Source organism: Chenopodium album, chromosome 19 (assembly GCF_948465745.1).
Source record: "Chenopodium album chromosome 19, dcCheAlbu1.1, whole genome shotgun sequence".
In the NCBI taxonomy this organism is placed as follows: Eukaryota; Viridiplantae; Streptophyta; class Magnoliopsida; order Caryophyllales; family Amaranthaceae; genus Chenopodium; species Chenopodium album.
In genome coordinates this window covers 32,689,569-32,713,130 of record NC_137852.1, presented here as the reverse complement: position 1 = coordinate 32,713,130, position 23,562 = coordinate 32,689,569, and the positions used below count along the sequence as shown (strand labels likewise).

General features: G+C 38.3%; 1 protein-coding gene across 2 annotated transcripts; it reads left to right on the top strand.

The window, feature by feature from the left end:
• Positions 1–16,012: 16,012 nt before the first annotated feature.
• Positions 16,013–22,651, top strand: LOC145595306 (uncharacterized). 2 transcript variants are annotated; one of them, XM_081651697.1, is made up of 4 exons: positions 16,013–16,262; positions 17,705–17,832; positions 17,912–18,262; positions 22,371–22,651. In XM_081651697.1, the coding sequence occupies exons 2-3, from the start codon at positions 17,801–17,803 to the stop codon at positions 18,255–18,257; spliced, it is 378 nt and encodes a 125-aa protein (XP_081507823.1). In that variant the 5' UTR covers positions 16,013–16,262; positions 17,705–17,800; the 3' UTR covers positions 18,258–18,262; positions 22,371–22,651. The 2 variants fall into 2 exon arrangements, 1 of the variants encoding a protein (XP_081507823.1); XR_014102931.1 differs by lacking the exon at positions 17,705–17,832 and having other exon boundaries at positions 22,371–22,649.
• The last annotated feature ends 911 nt before the right edge of the window (positions 22,652–23,562 follow it).

Here is a 23,562-nt window from a genome sequence, read left to right as displayed (position 1 = left end):
AAATCAAGTGGATCCATCTAGCCTCATAGAGCCTATCGAGACCATTGAAGAAAAAATCTTCGAAGATGCTCTCGAATTCCATGGCCAGGAACCTGCAACTAAGCAAGAAGTATTGGCGTTGACATCAATATTGACAGAATTGAAAAAATTGATCTCACAAACCTTTGAGGCTATAAAAGAGAAAAATGAGTTACTTAAAAGTAGACCTCCACCTAAACAAAAGAAACCTTTTCTCTCCAAGTAATTGACACCCCCAAAAAGAATAAATATAGAAAATATACTCCAATTGGGACGTCGTGTACAAACATGTTCAAAATGCTCTCCGAGAATGGAAAAATTCAACCTCTCGAACCAAGACCATTTGAATCACTGAAAAGAATAGACAAATATTATTGTTCATATCATCAATCAGGGGGGACATACAATAGAGCACTGCTTCAAGTTTAAGGACTTGGTTCAACGTCTGATTGATGAAAAGAAATTAGTTCAACTTACACAAGATGCCACGATTAACGGAGTATGGGACAGTGATGATGAGGATGTTTACCTTAAAGACATTGAAGAAACTCCTCTATCAACAATATACCCAGTAAGTGACATTTGGGACGAGGAGGACTCGCCCATAGATGTCCTCACTAGGTCCGGGAGAGTACAACCTCCCATTTCAACACAACCTATACCTTCTATTCAGCAAATTCCCGTGCCTATTATAGAAGACAACGATGTTGTCAAACGGTTAAAAAAGACTAAAGTGAAAATGAACGTATGGAAACTTTTAGCCACATCTCGAGAACATAGAGTTGCGGTCATGGATGCTTTGGCTAAAGTAGGCATAGATTCGGACACTACTCATGAGGGACTTGCTAACTTCCTCACGAGTGACCTTCCAAGTCCAATCAATTTAGTCACCTTTTCGGATAAAGATCTACCACCGGAAGGTGACAAACACAATAAAGCTCTAAACCTCACAGTCATATGCAAAAGAATGAACATTCCCATGACTCTTGTGGATAATGGTTCAGCAATTAATGTGTGCCCACTTAGAACCGCAAGAATGTTGGGAATAAGAGATGAGGATTTATCCCCATCAACCCAAGGCATAAGAGCTTACAATAACTCACGCCGTCAAGCACTAGGGACAATTATTATGAATATAACGACGGGTGCAATTGAGCATGCCACCACATTTCAAGTTGTGGATATCAAGGCATCTTTTAACTTGCTATTGGGACGCCCTTGGCTTCATGATTTAAAGGCCGTCCCTTCATCTCTTCATCAACAAGTAAAGGCCATAGTTGGAGGAATTCCAATTACCATTGATGCTTCATCTATGAGGATCAAAACAGTAGAAAATCCACTAATTAACGTGGAACATGATGAAAATGATGAGGATTTGTGGGGCTTTAGCGAAGAGGTCTCCTTAGTAGAGGAAGATGAAAGGACCCCTCTTCATTACGACCTCCACTCAAACATGACAACGAATGCTATCCTAAGAAAGCAAGGACATTTTCCTAGAATGACTCTAGGAAAGAAGAAAGGAATAGCTAAACATATGGGACTACCTGGCCTCCCTAAATTGGATACTTTCGGACTTGGTTTTGAACCAACTCGCGAAGACCTTAAGTGGGCCCAGGAAAAATCAAGAGCACGAAGGAATGCTCGCACACAAAAAAGGGAGATACCCATGGATCAATATCCTCTCACTTTAAATGGACAATTTATAAGAGAAGGAGAGGATTACCCTTGTCATGAATTTCCTGAACCCTTCGTTGTAAACGGTATAAGACAACCTGGGTTCGAAATCTTTTTGGATTGTTGCTTCCTTGACGAGATCCCATCTCCAATTTATAAGGAGAAGGCACCTCCTTGCTTTGACTTTAATGTCATGGGACTCCTCTTTGGAAGAGAAAATAATGAATCAAGATACACGGAGGATGATTCTTCACTTATCCAAACGGTTCTCTAAAGTGAAGGCTTCGATCCTTCCGAATTTATCACTCCAATAGAAGATCAAGAGCGTGGATGGCGCAAGACGGTGAAGATAACCACTACAAATGGAAAGAAGATTTCAGTAACTACAGGACAAGGACCAATGTTAGAAGAATCGTCTGAGTCAGAGTCTGAGTTAGAGTCTTCCCCTGTCGAGTCTTCTAAGTCTTTAGTTGTAGCACCCTCATCTTCCATTTCTACTCTTAGGATAGTTAGCAATCAAGTCCCAACGGACATTTCTTTATTCGATGTAATGATTTCTGAATTTAATAACATGTCTTCTTCCCCGTATTCTTCTTGTTTTTCTTTATCTAAAGATGACGAGCATTGCTTAACTAATGATGAAAATGATAAAGAAATAATTAAAGCAATGGAAACACTTGAAAATAAGACACCAATAATTGAGGATATAGAAACGGTTGATATCTCAAAAGATCCAACCATTAAAAGAGAAGTTAAAATTGGACTAACACTAAACAAATTAAAGAAGGAAGAACCGATTTAATTAATCTACTTAAAGAATTTATTGATGTATTCGCTTGGTCATACGAAGATTTGCCAAGCATTAATAGAGAGATAGCTCAACACACAATACCATTAAAATGAAACTTGTAAAACAAAAGTTACGTCGAATGAAACCCGACATAGCTCTCAAGATAAAAGAAATACAAAAACAAATAACTGCAGGTTTTATCAGGGTATCCAAATACCCCGAATGGGTCGCCAATGTTGTCCCGGTTCCGAAAAAAGATGGTAGAGTTCGAATGTGTGTCGACTATCGAGATCTAAATAAGGCAAGTCCAAAGGACGACTTCCCTTTACCACACATCGATATTTTGGTAGATAACACAGCAAATCATGCACTTCTCTCATTTATGGATGGGTACGCAGGATACAAACAAATCCTCATGGCCGAAGAAGATATGGAAAAGACAACATTCATAACACCTTGGGGTACTTATTGCTACACGGTAATGCCATTCGGGTTAAAAAACGCGGGTGCTACTTACCAACGAGCAGCAACTGCCCTACTCCATGATATGATGCATAAAGAAGTGAAGGTCTATGTGGATGACATGATTGTAAAATCAAAATACCGCCAAGGACACCCAATAGCCTTAAAAAAGTTCTTTGAAAGACTAAGAAAATACAACATGAGATTAAACCCCTCCAAATGTGCTTTTGGAGTTACCTCGGGAAAACTCTTGGGATATGTCATAAGCTCTAGAGGAATAGAGATAGATCCCACCAAAATCAAAGCAATCATGTCCATACCACCGCCCAAAACCGAAAAGCAAATTCGAGGATTTATTGGCCGGTTGCAATACATAAGTAGGTTCATATCCAAGTTAACCACGATATGCGAACCAATATTCAAGAAGCTTAAGAAAAATGTACCAATTATATGGGACGATGAGTGTCAAAAAGCCTTTGAAAAGATCAAAGCCTATCTCTCAAATCCTCCTGTATTAGCTCCAGCACTCCCTGGAATACCCTTAAGATTATACCTAACCGTCACAAAGGAAACAATGGGAGCTATGCTTGCACAAGAGGTAGAAAGTAAAGAAAATGTTATTTACTACCTAAGTAAGAAAATGCTCGAGTATGAGACACGCTACACACCATTGGAAAAGCTGTGCCTCGCATTGGTGTGGGCCACAACTAAATTAAGACATTACATGCTCGTGCATACCGTTTACGTAGTCTCACGAATGGACCCCCTTAAATACCTATTCGAAAGATCTACACTTAACGGGCGTATCTCAAGATGGATAGTGAATTTGGCCCAGTTTGATATAAGGTTTATGCCTCAAAAGGCGATTAAAGGATCAGTGGTCTCGGATTTTCTAGCAGATTTCCCAATAGAAGATTTGACACCCTTAGAAGAGAATGAATTCCCAGATGAAAGTTTAATGATGACGGAGGACGATACATGGACTCTATATTTTGATGGAGCCTCAAACCAAAAGGGATGCGGCGTAGGAGTCTTACTAGTATCACCTAAAGAAGAACATGTCCCTCTATCCATTAAATTAGATTTCGACGTCACCAACAACGCAGCCGAATATGAAGCATGTGTAGTAGGCCTCGAAACCGCTTTAGCCTTAGGCGTAAAGAAACTCCGGATATTTGGAAATTCTTCCTTAATCATTAATCAAATCTCTAAAAAATGGAAGGTTAGGAGTGAAAGCTTAGCTCCTTACCAAACATATTTGGAAACTCTCACCGATTAACCGGAAAAAGTGGAATACACTTACCTACCTAGAGAGGAAAATCAATTCGCCGATGCCTTGGCAAGACTAGCCTCAATGGTTAGAATACCTAAGGAAATTGAGCAAATGCTTTTAACCATAGAAAAAAGGCATAAACCAGCATATATTCAAGCTATAGAAGATGATGAAGTGATTCAAGAAGAAGAACATGAAGAAGAACCATGGTTCATAGATATATTAAATTACGTCACCAAAGGAGAATATCCTCCTCATGCTGACAAAAGAGCGAAAAGAGCACTAAGAATTTTAGCTTCCCAGTTTGTACTCATAGGAAATGAACTACACAAAAGGGTGCCTAAGGGTCGAGCTCTATTATGTGTAGGCAAAAAGGATGCTCAAAGAGCTATGAGAGCAATCCACGAAGGTATATGTGGAACACATGTTAATGGCAAAATGCTAGTCCAAAAGATAATGCGAGAAGGATATTACTGGACTACCATGAATAAAGATTGTCATCAATATGTAAAAAGATGCCCAAAATGTCAAATTTACGCAAATTTGCAACATATCCCACCATCCCTCCTCTACACCTACACTTCACCATGGCCTTTCTCTACATGGGGAATAGACATAATTGGAAAGATCACACCTCCCGGAACAGGAGGTCACGAATACATCTTAGTTGCAATAGATTACTTCACAAAGTGGGTGGAAGCACAATCGTATGCCAAACTCACCGCCAAACATGTAGCACTCTTTATCGAAAGAAACATAATTTGTCGATACGGAGTCCCACATGAAATGATAAGTGACAATGGAACTCACTTTCAAGCCGAATGTGAAGAATTGCTACAAAAGTATGGTATTCAACATCACCATTCTTCCCCTTATAGACCTCAAGCAAATAGAGCAGTTGAGGCCGCTAATAAAAATTTAAAAACAATCATTGAAAAAATGGCTGAAAATTATAAGGATTGGCCTAACAAACTTCACTTCGCACTGTGGGGTTATCGCACGTCAATCCGAACATCAACAGGAAATACGCCATTCAACTTAGTATACGGAATGGATGCCGTACAACCCGTAGAGCTAGAAATACCTTCGCTACGCATCGCGTTAGAAAGTAATGAAGTCGAATGGACTAGAGCACGGTATGAAGAGCTAATCCTACTCGATGAAAAGCGACTAGAGGCTCTACATCATACTCAATGTTATCAAACCCGCATGGCTATACATTTCAATAAAAAGGTCAAGACTAGAAATATCAAGGTTGGGGACTTGGTATTAAAAGTATTAAGAAAAAATGTTTTGGATCGAAGAGGCAAATTCAGGCCTAATTGGTCCGGACCATATATTGTCAAAACAATCCTGTCAGGAGGCGCGGCTAAATTAACTGACATGGATGGCAATGAATTTTCAAACATGACAAACCTTAACCAACTTAAGAAATACTACCCATAAGTGCTTGAGTGAAATACTTAAGAGAGCTACGTTAGGACTGATTTCTTAAGCAAAGGATACGTAAGCAACCCAGACAGGGTGCGGCCACTTTAATCTCTTCAAATTCTGTATCCCCGAAATAACAATTACATGTCTGCAAAATTTCAAGACTGGCGCCAGAAGATAGCCTCTGTCGCCAGACGACAATTTTGTCGCCAGGCGACAGAGCCAAATTGTCAGCGACAGTGAATCGAATAGCAGCGCCAGGTTTCTGCGAGTGTCTGGGCCAATTTCGCATATTCTGGAAATTTATTCGACTTCCGTACTCGAATTAATTCTCCGAAAAATAAATGTTGTAATTGTTTTCATTGCTTTAATTGAAAAGTTAATTAAAATAAAAGCTGAAATTTTATTAATTAATAAAGAAATTACATTATTGATGAAATAAAAGCTGAAAAAAAAAAATTAACTAAAATAAATCAACTTTGTCTAATAAATCAAAAGTAAAGCAATGCTCTATTCTTTTTTCTCTTTCTTGATTCTCTTCCAATTTTTGTCTTCGTTCTCTTCCTCTTGATCCATAACCTTTGCTAGGAGACAACCATTAGAAGACTACACTCTATTTTAGTATGGATAGTTTCCCCCTCTGCTAAAACTCCATGTTTCTTCTCTATCCAAGCTTCCTTCTTCGTAGAGTCAACTTTTCTTTTCCCTTGATCTTTCTTAGAACTTTTCTTCCTTGGCATAATAGGAGTTTTGAATTCAATCCTTTCCCCTAGGCGTTCCTTAGCAGGGACCTTTTTGTCACCTAGACGATCCTTCACATTGGTCCTCTCAGCCTTGACTTGAGATTTTTGGAACCTTCCATCAAGCCACTGCTTCACTTTGTTTGACAAACAAGGTGGTTCCTTGTGGGTAATCACCTCCCATAAGGGCCTACCACTCCAATATCTGTCAAAACGCTCAATCTCTTGGGACACAGGAAATTCATAAGGACGGCGGAGATCTCCTGTAGGGATGGTTTGTGCGAGACCATATTGTCTCATAACTCTACAAGGAAAATAAAAGGTTAATCTTGACAAACTCGGGAGACGACAGTATGCTTGGTTACTACAACCAACCATCGCCTCAATCTTCCACCAAGGAACGATCCAGCTTATGGTAAAATCATCGGCAGCGAACACCTTGCTCCACTCACGGCGACCTGTCTTCAAAAACCGTTTCTTTCGCCGGACTATGCAATTTGGGACATATGTGTGTATATCATCAGGAGGATTAATAAGCTTTAACCTCTCCATGAGCCATATCTGTAAAATATGTATTTAATTAGTATTACAGTGTAAAATAATATTCTTTAGTTCTTGGTAAATTAAAAATAGCATTATTTTATACCTGTAATAAAATTGGAGAACCTCGAAAGGGTGCTTTTGGATTCTTTCTTAATGCATCCAACCATAGCATAGTCTCTCCAACAATTAGCGGCATTGGATTTTTCCCAGATTCAACTTGTTCTATAACAGATATAATCATTGATTGGCCTTCATTATCCTTACCACTAACTAAGAGTAATTGGTTAAACAAGCAAAAAAGAAAAGCCCTTCTCTTATAGACACGAAAATCAAGATTAGGATTATCATAAAAATAATGTGCAAATTCTGTCAAATCAACTATATTCCCATGCACTATATGTTTTAAACACTAGTAGAAAAAACTAAATGGGAAGCCCCAATTGGCAAGCGGTTTTTCAAATCCGCTTCGAAAGACCCATTTTTTTTAAAAAAAAACTCTTTTTTAGAATGGCAAGCGGTTTTGGCGCGAACCGCTTCCCATTACATGTATTGGCAAGCGGTTTGGGGTTTAACCGCTTCCCATTTGTTATAATGGTAAGCGGTTCAACCACGAACCGCTTGCCAATTCAAAAAAAAAACCCTACCCATATAATGCCCAAGTTATTCTCACGCCTCTTTTCTCCATTCTCACGCCTCTTTTCTCCAGTTCTCTCCCCTCTCTCCTCTCTTCTCTCTCCATTATCTTTTTCTCAGCTTTTCACACTCGATTCCTCTCCTCTCTTTCTCAGCTTTTCTCTCGATCTCTTTCTCATTTCTCCATTTTCAGTTTCTCACTCTCCTCGGTATTTTTCTCACTCTATGTCACCCTATAAAGTCTCCTCTCGATCTGAAGTTAAATACGAGAAAATTCGACCCAAACACCCCAATTAAATTCGAGCAAATTTAGAGTACAATTTCTAACAAATTTTGAGAAAATTCAAGCAAATTCGAGCAAATTTCGAGCAAATTCATGCATGCGTGAGGGTTTTCAAGTTTTTTAGGTCAAATTCGACCATGAAAACTCTAGATCTAGAGTTTTCATGGTCGAATTTGACCTTTAAAACCATAATTTCAAGCCAAAATCGTCGTTTTCATGGCCTAAAGGTGCGTTTAAGGTGTTTGGTGGTGGCGGTTATACGGGATAAAGGGGCTGCTGGTGGTGATACATACGGGATAAGGGGTTGGGATTTGGTTTTGTTGGGTGGTGAGGTGGGTTACGGGTTTATAAGGGTTGGTGGTGAGGTGGTTTATGGGTTGGATCTGGTGGTCAGAGGTGGTTTATGGGTTGGATCTGGTGGTCAGTGGTGGTCTGGTGTATGGTCGTGGTGGTTTATGGATTTGGTTTTTTTTATTTTAATTTTTTTTTTTTGGAGAAACTGCCTTGTAATTTTGTATTTTGTTACTTGTATTTATTTTTTTTAATGAAATTGTAATTTTACAACAATTAATTAATAAAAATATTAATATTTTTACATATATTTTGTTTGTGTATCAATTTAAGTGAAAAAAACCAAAAAAAAAAAAAAAATTTTTTTTTTTTATAGGCATAATGGGCAGCGGTTTTGGCGCCAAACCGCTGCCCTTTCTCTGCAAATGGCAAGCGGTTCTGAACCGCTTGCCATTTAGAAGGCTATTGGCAAGCCCCCCAAGAGCATGCGGTTCAAAACCGCTTGCCATTAGGGGGTTTGAACCGCTTGCCATTTAGTTTATTCTACTAGTGAAAGCCGTACCTGTAGGCGTCGTTCGAAGCGCGCCTACGTAAGCATGTTGTGAATATGCTTGGCACTCATAGGAAGTGGGAATTGACATATACGATTAGGGACAAGGAAAGTAGGGAGCCGCCAACAAGTTTTTAAGGAACTTGTAAACCGTTCACGGATCATAAAAGGCAACCACGATTAAGGGACAACGATAGGCAACAACGATTGACCCGTGAAGGTTACACCCCATTCATAATCCATGAGATTACTAACTCCATATGGTTCGGAACCACGAAAGGAGGATCGGGGATGATGGTACGAAGTGAGTCATGGAGTCACATTCGCCCGTATTGGCCTCTACTCGATTCTTATAGTGAAAAGTATTCCCGTGATCTCAAAGGCATGCAAATAAAATATTCAATTTGCTCCAAACTATTATTATGCTAAATTGGTTGAATATTAATGCAACATATAATTCTAAAATATTAGTGATCACTTGATTAAACAACAAGTTTAAAAAGAAACCTAAACCGGTTGTCCAAATTATCTTATTAGTCGTGATTTTCAATTACATATTCCCTTTAAACATGCAATATGGTGATCAATAAATATAGAATAAACATTAATATTGGAAGCAATTCAACAATAATAACGTTAGTCAAATCAAATAATAATCCTCATCATGATATTAGCAATAAGAAATAATAATGAGAGTAATTAAGTGATTAATTACTCACTTTCCGCGATTCCTTGAAATTGCTACATCATGAATAAATTGTTAGTAACTTCAATAAATAATAAATCAAATGTAAATTAAATTAAATTAACGTAGAGTTGATTTGGTCCAAACCCTCAGTTAATTCTACCTTTCACGCCTTGGTTTAAGTATAGAACTTCGGGTATTGTATTGACTCCTTGGAGTGCTTAAGGGATATAAAATGAGAGAATAGGGTGGCTAGAATTTAGGCTAGAGCAAGAGAATGATTTTTGGTGTAGGGAGAGAGAATAATTTTTGGTGTAGAAGAGAGGAAGAGAGAATGATTTGATGATCAAGCTTGTTGATGATTGAAAAAGGGGAGATATGATCTCTACTTATAGGGAAAAAAGAGGGGTCGAATCAAGAAAAGATAAGAATTCGAATCGGATAAAACTCTTGCGATAGACAGCAGTTTTTACGGTTTTTGTTTTTATCATATCTTTTGATCCAGAAATCGGAATAAGATGAATAAGATATTTCTGGAAAGCTCTTGAAGTCTAATTTCTAACCCAATTGGAATCGGATTAAAATATTTTGTAGAATAAAAGATATGGCCGAAATAGTGGGACGGTGTCAGTTTTGGATAGAGTTTCGTATTTCTTTTATATCTTTTTCGTTATAGCTCGGAATTAATATTATAATATATCATTGGAAAGATAATTTCAAGAGCTATCCAACCATCTAATAATAAGATAAAAACAGTGAGGAAGGAAAATAATATCTGTCAATCTTTGAACGTCTTTCAATTCGAATTAAATTACTAGAGGAGTTTTATTCTATTTCAAACTCTTTAATCTTATCTTTTTCAAAAAGGATAATTAAGATCTTTTAGAAACTTGTGGAAGCTTCCAATTAATCCTAATTTTATTAGGAATGGGATTTAAGTCTTTGGACCCTCCACATGATCATTGGGTCGTAGGTAAGGTGGGCTTAGATTCGGTTAAGACTCAGTTTAGTATTTTGGCCATAACTTATTCGTTGTAACTCGGATTTGGGCTCATAATATATCGTTGGAAAGCTATTTTCAAGTCCCATCCAACTATTTAACAATTGGACCCAGATTATGGACCAAAATAAACTAGTCTAAACGTTTTTATAAAAAGGACACGAAATGAATGATTTTAATGGACACGAAATGAATTATTTTGGGCTTAAAGGCACGAAAAGAGGAAAATAAGTTATGATTTGGGAAATGGGTTAGGAATTGGATTGGTTTATAAAATGGAAATATGGATTGAAGCACTCCAAGATTAAATACTCAACCCGACCAATAATGGCGGTAAAAGGTTGTTCATCATCGGGTTTGGTTTTGGGGAGACATTTTTAGGTGTCTACAGAAGCCCCCACTTTGACTGAGTTTGTAGAAACGTCAGTTTCGAAAACGATAGTCAAAGTAGTCGATAGGGACGGAGAATGATTTAAGACGTTCTGCGATCCTAAATCACTCTTATACGCCAGTACCTGCAGAAGAATGTTAGTTCCATAGATAAAAGAGTAAAGGGATAGAATGCATATCTGACACCAGTGTATCGGTGACAAATGAGTTTGGTAGCTTCCTATGCTTGAAGGAATCCACCATATGATACTTTCCATGTTTGAGGAAAGTCGAAGATGATGTTGGCAGTTTTCTATGCTTGAAGAAATCCACCGATAATACATTCCATGCTTGAGGAAAGCTGACAGATGATTTTGGCGGTTTTCTATGTTTGAAGAAACCCGCCGGTTGAGATACTTTCCATGCTTGAGGAAATTCGATAGATGACAATTTTCCATGCTTGAGGAAAACTTGTTTGATGATGAAATTGCAAGTCTCTGTGTATCGAGAATCTTGCACCGTGAATCGTCTTCGCTTGGGAGGATGATCACTAAAATGATGAAGGTTCGATTGTCCCCGAACGTGGGCTGTAGAAGGTTCGCTTGTCCCCGAACGTGGGATGTAATTGGCGGTCTTGTCCCCGAACGTGGGCTGTAGATGGTCCGCTTGTCCCCGAACGTGGGATGTATTTGGTTCGCTTGTCCCCGAACGTGGGTTGTAGATGATCCGCTTGTCCCCGGACGTGGGCTGTAGTTGGTCCGCTTGTCCCCGGACGTGGGCTGTAGTTGGTCCGCTTGTCCCCGGACGTGGGATGTAGATGGTCCGCTTGTCCCCGGACGTGGGCTGTAGTTGGTCCGCTTATCCCCGGACGTGGGTTGTAGATGGTCCGCTTGTCCCCGGACGTGGGCTGTAATTGAGACCTGCAAAATAAAAATTGCCAAGGGACTCGTATAGACCATAATTGACTCGACCAACTGACTTGGCCAAGTTTGACTTGACACGACTTGACATGACATGTGTATGACTTGTGATTGTGTGTGTGTGTGTGTATATGTATGATTTGAGTGTGTGTGCAGACACAAGCAAACGAAGATGCAAAAGCAAAAATTTTCCGTCATTTTTGTCATGAGTGGAGGGTACCGACTTTCTCCCGAAAAAGAAAGACATGAAAAAGATTTATTTTCGAACTTCCCTCGATGAGAAAATTTTGAAAAAGTTTTTGAACTTCCCCAAAAGAAAATAATGAAAAAGAGGAAGAAGTTTTGAACTTCCTCCTTAAGCAAACGAAATGAATCGTATGGATTTTCTTCTAGTCTGATTGAACTGCTCCTCTTGAGTATAATGTATGCATGATGTGTGTTCTTAGGCTAGGAGGCTAAGGACAATTACATTATGTGACACGATAAATAAATTGACTTAGGTCATGGAGCTAAGCATCATATATGGTAAAAAATGATCTTGAACGTTACTTAGGTCTGGAAGCTAAGCACGTATATAGATGAAGTGATCGATGAGTATGTATGAATGTTACTTAATTAGGTCAAGGAGATAAGCACGATATGCGATGTATGAAACAATGAACATTTCTTAGGTCTAGAAGCTAAGCAAATATACAATGTCTCTTCTAATGAATGTTGTCTTGAAAGATGATGACATGCACAGTGTTGAAACAAGATTTCATGATAAAGGGTTCTTAAAGGGAAGGATGATATGGCTATGTATGTGCGAGTGAAGTGTGTGAAAGTGATACTAAGGTTGGCTGCAAAGGTTGCGGTGATGGAAATAGATGTGAGAAGAGTCAAAGATGATGACTCTCTTTAGGCTGGGTAAGCTAAGTGATGTGGGTTCAAGCCCCCAAGTCTAGCTCTAAATGGGCAGGGATAAGCATTGGATATTCTTTGACTCAATCATGCATAGATATGAATATGAATGTGGCCGCACCTCAATGTGAGGTTGCCTACGTATCCGTTAAGAATCAGGCCGAACGTAGCTCTAACCGAACTTTGCACAAGTGTGTGTACTCCTCAAAGAGGTCTTTCAAGGGTTGTAATGTGGTTAAGTTGATGGTTTAAGGAAGAAAGGGATAAAAGGCTCAAGACCCGAGAGAAACCCCCCCGAGATGTGAAATTGTGTATTTGAAAGCTTTGAATTTGCAAGTTTTAATTTTCACAATTTTTTTTTTTTAAATCAATGTAGGCAATCTCAGATCATGCGGTCCATCACTCACTTAGCATTCATGTTTCTCAGGCACGGTACCAAGCACTCGATGAGAGACGCAATTTGAGACGTATTCATATCAAGGACATTGGAACACTTGCCTTTAGACATTGTTTTTATTTACCTTTTTATTTTTTTTTCTTTTGTTGAACTTGCTTTCTGAATTTTACACAAATTGCACACCTTCCCATCCCAGGGTTATGTGAATGTGGGTTGAATAAATAAGGCTAAACGTTAGACGAGGCTCAAAGTGGTTGATGAAGAAATGGATATGTGATTGAAATGGTTTAAGGGGAATGACAGGGTTACAAAGGTGCCTCAAATCATTGGTGTACCTTGTTTTTAGTTCGGCATTTTTTTTTTTTTTTTTTGTTGAATGACATGATCAAGCAAAGGAAAGAAATGCTCATTGATGGAAAAGGTAAGAAACATGACACATAGACAATACACATGGATAAGGGGAACCTATGCCAGACTCATTAGGGGAAAGGGTTGAAACAAAGGAAAAAAAAAGTATGAAATCTTGTATGGGAAACTTGTCTTGTGCTTCCTCTTCATGGATGCTTATGAATTACTTGTTACCGCCAAGAGGGACAAGAAATTTGTTATTGCTGATGCTTTGATTAGAAGAAAAAAAAGGAAGGAATGACATTCTCCTTATTCTTCCAAATCTTGCCTAGTGATTCTTGAACTCGAGTACTATATATGGAACAAAATGAGCTCACTTAATGCATTGACTCAATACTCGGATTGGAAAGGAAGAGTGTATGAAAAAATTTTCAAAACCAATGTGAAATACTCTACTCATTCCTATTACGACAAAAAACGACGTATGCATGGTCCTAGTATACGATTATAAGCAATATAGTGCATAACTCGAATACAAAGTATATGCAACGACTCAACATGTATGATTAGGTGAGTTTATAAGACTCGTGGTATGATTGCATGACTAGACATGAGGACATTGTGAAAAACAAAGGATCAAGGACCAAATAGCACGGAAGACTAAAAGACAAACTAACTTGATTAATTTTGTCCAATTTTAATGTTTATGCTACTTACTAGGTGAAAACGGTCCATTGGCAATCGTTAGTCATAAATAAGATCAACCACAATCATAGACAAAGAACACATGTTAACACAAGAAACTAGGAAAACGAGTGGAATTCTAGAAGAGTTAGGACTCATGGGTATAAATAAATAAATAAAGATCTATAATCCTATGTTATATGAGTTGACATGGATTAAAGGACTTGGCTAAAACTAGCTTGACACGAAAAGAGAAAAAAAACAAATTAAGAAAAGAAGGTTAGATGCTAAAAAGACACCTAAACTGGATAGGCTGTAGTATATTGATCATAACTTTGTATCTGTGATTTTGATTGGGACGAAACCAACGCCTTATGAAAGATAAAACTCGGGGCTACAGATCCATAGGTGGGACGACACGTAACTCTTTCTAGATTTCCGGCTATGACCAAAACAAGTTGACTCTTATGCAGGATACGGGAATAAAAATCCGGGTTGACTCAAAAAAAAAGTCTATGACTCGACTCTAATAAAAAAAAAGAAGGTTTGATGAGAGGAAAAAAAGAAGAAATAATAAGATAAAAATATGCACACATAAGCACCATGTCACGAATGATGCAATGAAGTTCGCAACCTAAAGTCAAGATCTATGTTCCACTATGGTCAAGCTTATTTGGGTGTCAAAGGGTACCATGGTTAAGAGTTTGGACGCGTTAGCAAGGCAGCCTCCCTTGAGGGTGTATGCCAACGGGCGGCTCCGCGAGTTCGTGATGAAATCAAACTCGACTCCATGGTTTGGGTGGATTTAAAAACTCGGATGAACCCTTATTGCCATGAGCGTTTTTGGGTTGATAGAGCTTAAATTCCCTGGGCTAGCCACGTACGTAGAACACGTACTATTGTGGAAAAATAGGTAACCTAATATGCATATTGTAGACACCCATTTGTGTCTCCCCAAAACCAAACCCAGTGATGAATACCTGTCACGTCAAACCATAATCGAATGAGGTAAAAGTGTGAAAAGTCAAGTGTTGCGGTTAGTTTTTATTAAAATCTTTCTTTCTGTTTTCGAAAACCCACTCTATTTTATGAAAACGTCCATTTCAGTTTATTTTGGTTCATGATGAGGGTCCAATAATGGTGTATTTGGATGGGGCTTGAAAAGACCTTTCCAACGATATATTATAAGCCCAATTCCGATGAATAATGAGGAAGTTATGGCCAAAATACTAAACTGGGCCCAAACCGGATTTTACCTACGACCCAATGATCATGAGGAGGGTCCAAAGGTTTAATCCTATTCTTAAACTAATTAGGATTGATTAGAATCTTTTATAAGTTTCTAAAATATCTTAATTATCCTTTTTTGAAAAGATAAGATCATAGAATTTGATTTGAATATAAACTTTCCTTTTTTAAAACTTTCCTAATTCTATTCGGATTTAAACATGTTCAAAGATAGTCAGATATTATTTTCGTGCCTCATATTTTTTATCCAAATTTTATATGGTTCACTACAAGAAAAAAGATCAAAGAGGGCGATATACATTGATCAAGGAGGACGAGTTTAATTTTGCCTTGTTAGTTTCTATCAAGGAGAGCGAAATAATAATTGCCCTTTTATTACAGAGCAAAGAGGGCGAATGTTACTTTCGTCTTTGTACTTCAAAGCAAACAGGGCGAATTAATTTTTCGTCCTCTATAATAGAGCTAAGAGGGCGAATTCACAAAATCGTCCTCTATAATAGAGCAAAGAGGGCGAATTTCATATTCGCCCTCGTTGTTCAATAAAATAAATCAACAAAGTAAACGTTTTGGCTATTTTACAAAACAAAAAAGAAACAAACAGGGCGAATGTTACTTTCGTCTTTGTATTTCAAACAAAAAGGGCGAATTCCATTTTCGCCCTCGTTGGTCAATAGCAAAAAGGGCGAATTTCTTTTTTGCCCTCGTTGGTCAATAAACATTTTACCAAAATAAAACAAAGGTTTTTCTCTGTTAAAACAAAAGGACATAAGACATTAAAACATAGGTTTTTCTCTCTGAACGTTTTTCCCCAAAATATGCATGAACCCTAAATCGCAAATCGCTAATCTATGATTCTTTGCTCTATTTTTTCTACCTAATTCTTCGCTCTAATTCTTCACTCCTAATCCTTGCTCTTAAGGTTCAGATTCATTGCTCCAAATCAGATTGTGTCGGTCAGATTGCAAGTCAGATTTCGCTCCAAATCATTGCTCGAAGTCGCTCTAATTGTGTCGCAAAATTTTGGTAAATTTTGGCTCAAAACTATGTGATTAAGCTTTTGATTTGTACGAATTTGTTGTTCTCGAAATCCTTGCTCTTAATTTGTTGATTTTTTTTTGTCAATTTGTTGCTGCATGTTAGTATTGCTCTACATTTGTCAATTTTTTTTGTCAATTTGTCGATTCTGCAAGTTTTTGGGAGTTGTTATTTATGCTAGTAATGTCAGATAGATTATGGAGAAGCAAATCAGAATTATTCGTATTTTATCAGTGGTTTATCGATTTAATTGCTTAATTGATCGTATGAGCTATTGATTACTGTGAATTGGGATAATTGTAATTTGTTTTGATTACTATGAATTGTGATAATTGATAACTCTATCTGAAAATATGCGCATGTGATAATTGATAACTCTATCTGATAGTATTATACTAGCTAGTAGTGAGCCAGTGAGGTAATATTCACCAAACAGTGAGGTAGCAGGGCTGACTGGAGTTGCGGGTGTGTTGCGGTGGCAGGTTGTTGTTATTGTTATTGTTTCTGCAATCTTTTGCCAATTTGTTGATGATTACTATGAAGCTAGTTAAGAATAAATGCAGTTTATGTGATAGATGATTACTAATTAAGTAGTATATTATCATATCTATTCATATAATTATATCTATATGTTTGAGACATTTTCTTCTATTTGTTGCTCTTAAACTAGTGAAGCTATATGTTTGATTGCAATTTATCCATATTACGTTCTGTTTCTAATTGTTAGTTTTGCTACTTATTTTTCGGTTTGTTTTGGATGTTATTGATTGTTGTATTAAACATTAGTGAATATTTTGTTCAGGTGTTTGAAAAGCTTATTAGTGAATATTAGCTTTGAGAATATTCTAATTGCTTGATTGGGTAAACTCTTTGTTCTGATTGTTGGGCGTGACAAAGCTGTATGTGCATGGGGTGATTTTTTTTCATGTCTAGTCCTAATATCAGCATTAATATCAAGAAGAATTTGGATCAAGTGGTTGAAATTCACTCCTCTATATATATAATTGAGCTGTCCTTGAATATGTGATATTTGTTCTGATTACTAGTGGTCTAGTCCTCTATACATGAGTCTCTGTACACGAGTCTCCATACCATACATATAATTTCCATTTGGGTGAAATCTCTAGGTACTAGAAGTGTTTCCTAGAATCATATCTATTCATATAATTATATCTATATGTTTGAGACATTTTGTCTACTTATGAACTTATAATATACAAATCTATTGGTTCCATTATTTAGCTAGTAAGATCCAGATGTCTAACTTATATATATAAAGAATGTTATTGCCTTGGCTTTTGGGAGGACTTTCACACTTTTTTCTTTTATTAACATGGACAACTATAGCATCATACCTGGTATCTTACACCATTACCCTGTTAACTTTACAGAAAACTGAAATTAATAAGTGTATGTATATGATTTGATAGGAACTTGAGGCACAAGCTTGTGAAAATGAGAATGAGGTCACCGAAATTAATGGTTCTAGTTCAAACGTCACCTCATCCCAAGCTAAAGATGATCCCATGTATTTAAAGTTATGGGAGAAGTCAAAGAGGTATATTGAATATTTGTCTAATGCACGAACACTTTATTTTTCTTTATACTAAAATTCTGACTTTGTTTTATCTTGTAAGGCATAAAAATGGGAAGTTTGACGATGAGGCCGAGGAGAAGTTCAAGGAATTAAAGGAGTTGCATGAGAAGGAAATTGGTGAAAAGGGGGTTGATAATCTTACTCTTGAAGAAGCTTATGTGAAGGTTCTTGGACATCGTTCAGGTTATGCCCGAGGTTTAGGAAAAGGGCACCCGGTGTCGTCTAAAGATGGAAAGATAGGAAGAGCTGAGCTGGAACAAAGTGTTGAAAAACTACAAAATGAAAATAATATGATGCGAGCTGAATTGGAAGCGTCTAAGAAGAAACAAGAAGACCTAGAACAAAAGCTTCGGTTAGTCATGGAGAAGATTGGCCTTGACGCTTAATAGAGGTAATATTTTATACGAAGTATCTTTTTCTACTTTGATATTTTTGGGCAGCCATTAACTGTATGGTTTGTGGTATGTTTAAGGTGTTTCTATTGTCATTAGCGAATTGAATTTTAAGTTGATGTACAGCCAGTCACAGGAGTGGGATGACTTAATGTAATTCATACCCTTGTTAATTTCTTTTTTCATCTGATATATCAATCAATCAATCAATCAAAGCCTTAATCCCAAAAGTGGGGTCGGCTAACATGAACCAAATTTGATTATTCCGTGTAGTCATCAACATAAATCTTTCTCCTCCATCCCTTACGATCCAAAACTTCATCCTCACGTAAATCCATGCACTTCATATCCTTCCTCACTCCTTCCAACCAAGTCATCTTTGGTCTCCCTCTTCCTCGTTTAATCCCTCCATGGTCCCACTCTTCCACTCTTCGCACCGGTGCACCCTCGGGTCTCCGTCTTACATGTCCAAACCAACGCAGACGATTTTCCCTTAATTTATCTACAATGCCCGCCACACCTACTTTCTTGCGAATAACCTCATTTCTGATTCTATCTCTTAAAGTGTTTCCACACATCCACCTTAACATGCGCATTTCCGTAACCTCCATCTTTTTAATATGCTCTTTCTTAGAAGCCCAACATTCTGTACCATAGAGCAACACTGGTCTTATGGCAGTCCTGTAGAATTTTCCCTTCAACTTTAAGGGAATGCTGCGGTCGCATAACACTCCCGTGGCCGCTCTCCATTTAAGCCACCCTGACTTAATCCTGTGGGTCACGTCTTGATCAATGTCACCATTCTTCTGGATGATCGACCCTAGGTACTTAAAACATTCACTCATGGTCAAATCCTTTCCATCCAAACTCACCACTTCATTGCTTGTCCCCCTCTGAGTGCCAAAACGACATACCAAATATTCAGTCTTACTCCGACTTAGCTTAAACCCTCTAGATTCCAACCTTTGCCTCCATTGCTCCAACTTGACATTAACCCCATCCTTAGTCTCATCCACCAAAACGATATCATCTGCGAACAGCATACACCATGGAACCTCATCTTGAATTGGTCTAGTTAATTCATCTAGAACCGTTGCAAAAAGAAAAGGGCTTAATGCAGACCCTTGATGCAATCCGATTGTAATAGGGAAATCTTTTGTCAACCCTCCGCATGTCCTCACATTTGTTGACACATCCCGATACATATCCTTAACTAGGTCTACATACCTTCGTGGGATACCTTTCTTCAACATTGCCCACCAAAGTATCTCTCTTGGCACCTTGTCATATGCCTTCTCTAAATCAATAAAGACCATATGAAGATCTTTCTTCTTTACCCTATAAAACTCCATCATTTGTCTTATCAAATGGATTGCCTCCATAGTAGATCTCCCAGGCATAAAACCAAATTGGTTATCTGAAATGCTTGTGCATGCCCTCAACCTTTGTTCAATCACCCTTTCCCACAACTTCATAGTATGGCTCATAAGCTTAATTCCTCGATAGTTAGAACAATCTTGAGCGTCTCCTTTGTTTTTATAAACCGGGACCAAGGTGCTCTTCCTCCAATCTTGTGGGATCCTTGTAGCCGTCCATATCTTGTTGAAAAGGTTTGTTAACCAATCAATACCAATCTTACCCAAACACCTCCACACCTCTATCGGTACCCCATCAGGGCCAACCGCCTTCTTAAGTTTCATCTTCCTCAGTGCAATCTCCACCTCTACTCTCCTAATCCTTCGCACATACTCCATGTTGATTTCTTCATCACTCATAGAGGTATCTCCTATCACAACTCCATTACTTCCATTAAATAATTCATCGAAGTACCCCTTCCACCTGTCCTTGATGCCCTCCTCTTGCACTAGGACCATTTGGTTCTTATCTTTGACACACTTCACCATGCCAATATCCTTCCTTGCCTCTTGTCTTCTCTTTGCCATCTTATAAATGATCCTTTCTCCCTCCTTGGAATCAAGCTTTTCATAAACCTCCTGATATGCCTTTTCTTTTGCTTGGCGAACAGCTGCCTTTGCCTTACTCTTAGCCTCCTTATACGCTGCAAAGGTTTCATCACTCCTACATTTTCCTAAGGCTTGATAGCATTCCCTTTTTTGCTTAATTACTGCTTTCACCTCTTCATTCCACCACGAAGTATCTCTCTGTACCGAAGTTCTTCCCCTTACTTCCCCTAAGACCTCTTTGGCCACTCTTAGGAAACAGTTCTTCATTCGTAACCAAGTCATGTCCGGATCCACCTCTCCATCCCAATCCGCTTCTTCAATTACCTTTTCTGTAAAAACCTTAGCTTTTGCATCCCTTAGGGTCCACCATCTTATCCTTGGTTCTTCTTGTCTAACTTTTTTCTTCGCCTTCTCTTTCAGACGAATAGTCATTACCAATAGCCGGTGTTGGGTGACCACACTCTCCCCTGGGATAACCTTACAGTTTATGCAACTTTGTCTATCTATGCTCCTTGTGAGCAGGAAGTCTATTTGAGTTGCATTTGCTCCATTCCGAAAAGTTATCAAGTGTGAATCCCTCTTCTTAAACCAAGTATTAGCCAAAATTAAATCATATGATTGGGCAAAATCCATAATAGCTTCACCACCGGCGTCCCTCTGCCCATACCCAAAGCCTCCATGGACACTCTCATAGCCATCTCGGCTCGCCCCAACGTGCCCATTTAGATCCCCTCCAATATATAACTTCTCTGAGTGGTGGACACCCTGCACCACCTCGTCTAGGTCCTCCCAAAATTGTCGTTTCTCTTCTGCATCTAAACCCACTTGGGGAGCATAAGCACTGATAACATTCACAATCTCCTTGCCACATAGCAACTTCAGCCTTATCAACCTATCGTTCTTCCGATAGACCTCGATCACCTCTTTTGCCAACCTCTCATCGAGAACCACACCAACTCCGTTCCTAGCTCCACCATTCCTTGTTCTGTGGCTCGTTTCTTGCCCAACATACCATACCTTATACCCCAAAACCAAGCCTCGAGCTCCTTCTCCTGTCCATCTTGTCTCTTGGAGGCACATGATGTTCACGCGTCGTCTTTTCATTACTTCTACCAATTCTGCTGATTTTCCCGTAAGAGACCCCACATTCCAAGAACCAATCCGCAAACTAAATTCTTTTCTCCCACGCTCCCTCCTGATCCCAACTCCAAGCCCTTGATTATTTGACACCACAATTGGGCAATATGGCGCGTCGCTTCTGGGCGACGACCTAGCAACCCTTACATACTTATCACTGCACCCGGGTCTGGGAAGTGCAGCGCGTCGCTCAGTAGGGAACGCCCCAATGGCACGCCCTTGCTCATTTGACACCACACTCGGGCAATGTGGCGCGTCGCTTCTGGGCGACGACCTAGCAACCCTTGCATACTTATCACTACACCCGGGTCTAGGAAGTGCAGCGCGTCGCTGAGTAGGGAACGCCCCCACGAAAATATCTGTTTGGCTCATGTCATGGGATGTGACGAAGTTTTATACTGGCTGTCACTGGCCTACCGTAACCCTCCTCCTTTATCCAGGCTTGGGACTGGCAGCGGGAAACCCACTGGCGGAGTTTTGGATATCTGATATACATGGTAATTATTTGTCAATAATACTCTGGACTTTTGGATATCTGTTGAATAAACCCCTCTCTCAGCTTGTTCCTTGTGTTATGATAATCAGTATATCCTGTAATACATATTTCTCCAAATTGATGATGGCTTCATCCGAATGCTCTTCATAATGTTGCAGTTTCACTCTTCTTTTTCCACATGATTGCACCTTGTACAATGACTCCCCAACCATAACTTTGAGCATATGGATTTGCCGATGCTCTGTCTTGGAACTACTTGTCTGGTATCATTAATACAGTAGTTTTTTTAATCTTATGTGATTATTCTATCAAATTTGCTGCTTTATCTTTAATTAATCATCTGTTGATTTGGTTTATCTTGATTAATTGCTCTGGAATGTTGTTTTGGGTATGATTGAATTTGTTCAGCAGATTTGATTAGTGTTGCTCTTTTGCTATTTAATTATAGCTATGTAATATGTTGAAGTAATTTGTGATGTTTAACTGGTTTATTTTTCCTATATTATTCAGGTAAGGTAGATTGGATTTTGTTTTGGAAATGGAGGACACGGAAGGCTGGCTGCATTCCTTGGAAAAATGATCATACGGAAAAAAGGGATGCTAGAAGGTGCAAGGATGAGAAGATTGCTTGATAATGTCCTAGAAAAAACATTATTAAATATTTGCTATTTAGGATAATTTGGTTAATACTTTTGTATATATAATGACAAAATTAGAATTTATGCATATTAACACCTTTTTTTTTTTCTAAATGTAGTCCCTTTTAGAATTATTTTTTTTAAAAACTAAAAATTGAACAAAGAGGGCGACTTTGTTTTTGCCCTTTAAAATTTGATCAAACAGGGCGAATTTTGAGCAAGGAGGGCAATATTTATCGTCTTGGTTGATTCAATCAAAGAGGGCGAAAATTTTGCCCTATTTGATATTGATCAAAGAGGGCGAAATTTTTGCCCTATTTGATATTGATCAAAGAGGGCGAAATTTTTGCCCTATTTGATATTGATCTAAGAGGGCGAAATTTTTTGCCTTCTTTGATATTTAACAAATGTATGCCGTTCGAAGCTAATAGGACGAAGCTAATAGGGCGACCTGGGGGCGATTTCAAAATCGCCCTCTTTGCCTAATAGGGCGAAATTTGAACCTAAGAGGGCGATTTAAATTGCCCTCTTTGATATAATATCTTGTAGTGGTTGGATAGATCTTGAAATTATCTTTCAAATGATATATTATAATAATAATTCCGAGCTATAACGAAAAAAGCTATTAAAGATATACGAAACTCTATCCAAAACTGACACCCTTTCACTATTTCGTCCATATCTTTTTATCTACAAAAGATTTTAATCTGATTCTAATTGCATTAAAAAGTAGACTTCAAGAGCTTTCCAACGACATATTATATGACTTATTTGGACTTCTATATCAAAAGATATGATAAAAACAAAATCCGCAAAAAACTGTCTTGTCGCGAAACGACAGGCTTGTCGCCTGGCGACAAGATAAATCTTTGGCGACAAGGTTGGTTTGATTAGCGACAGAGTGGAGTTTTATTCCTTATCAAATTCTATGATTTTCCGGACTGTTTTCTTATAAATAGGGTCCGAACCTCTGTTTTTATTCATCAATTTTCTCAATCATCTCATCATCAACTATCAATTCTCCTCCTTAATTCTCTCTTTTCTCTCTTGAGCAATATATGCTT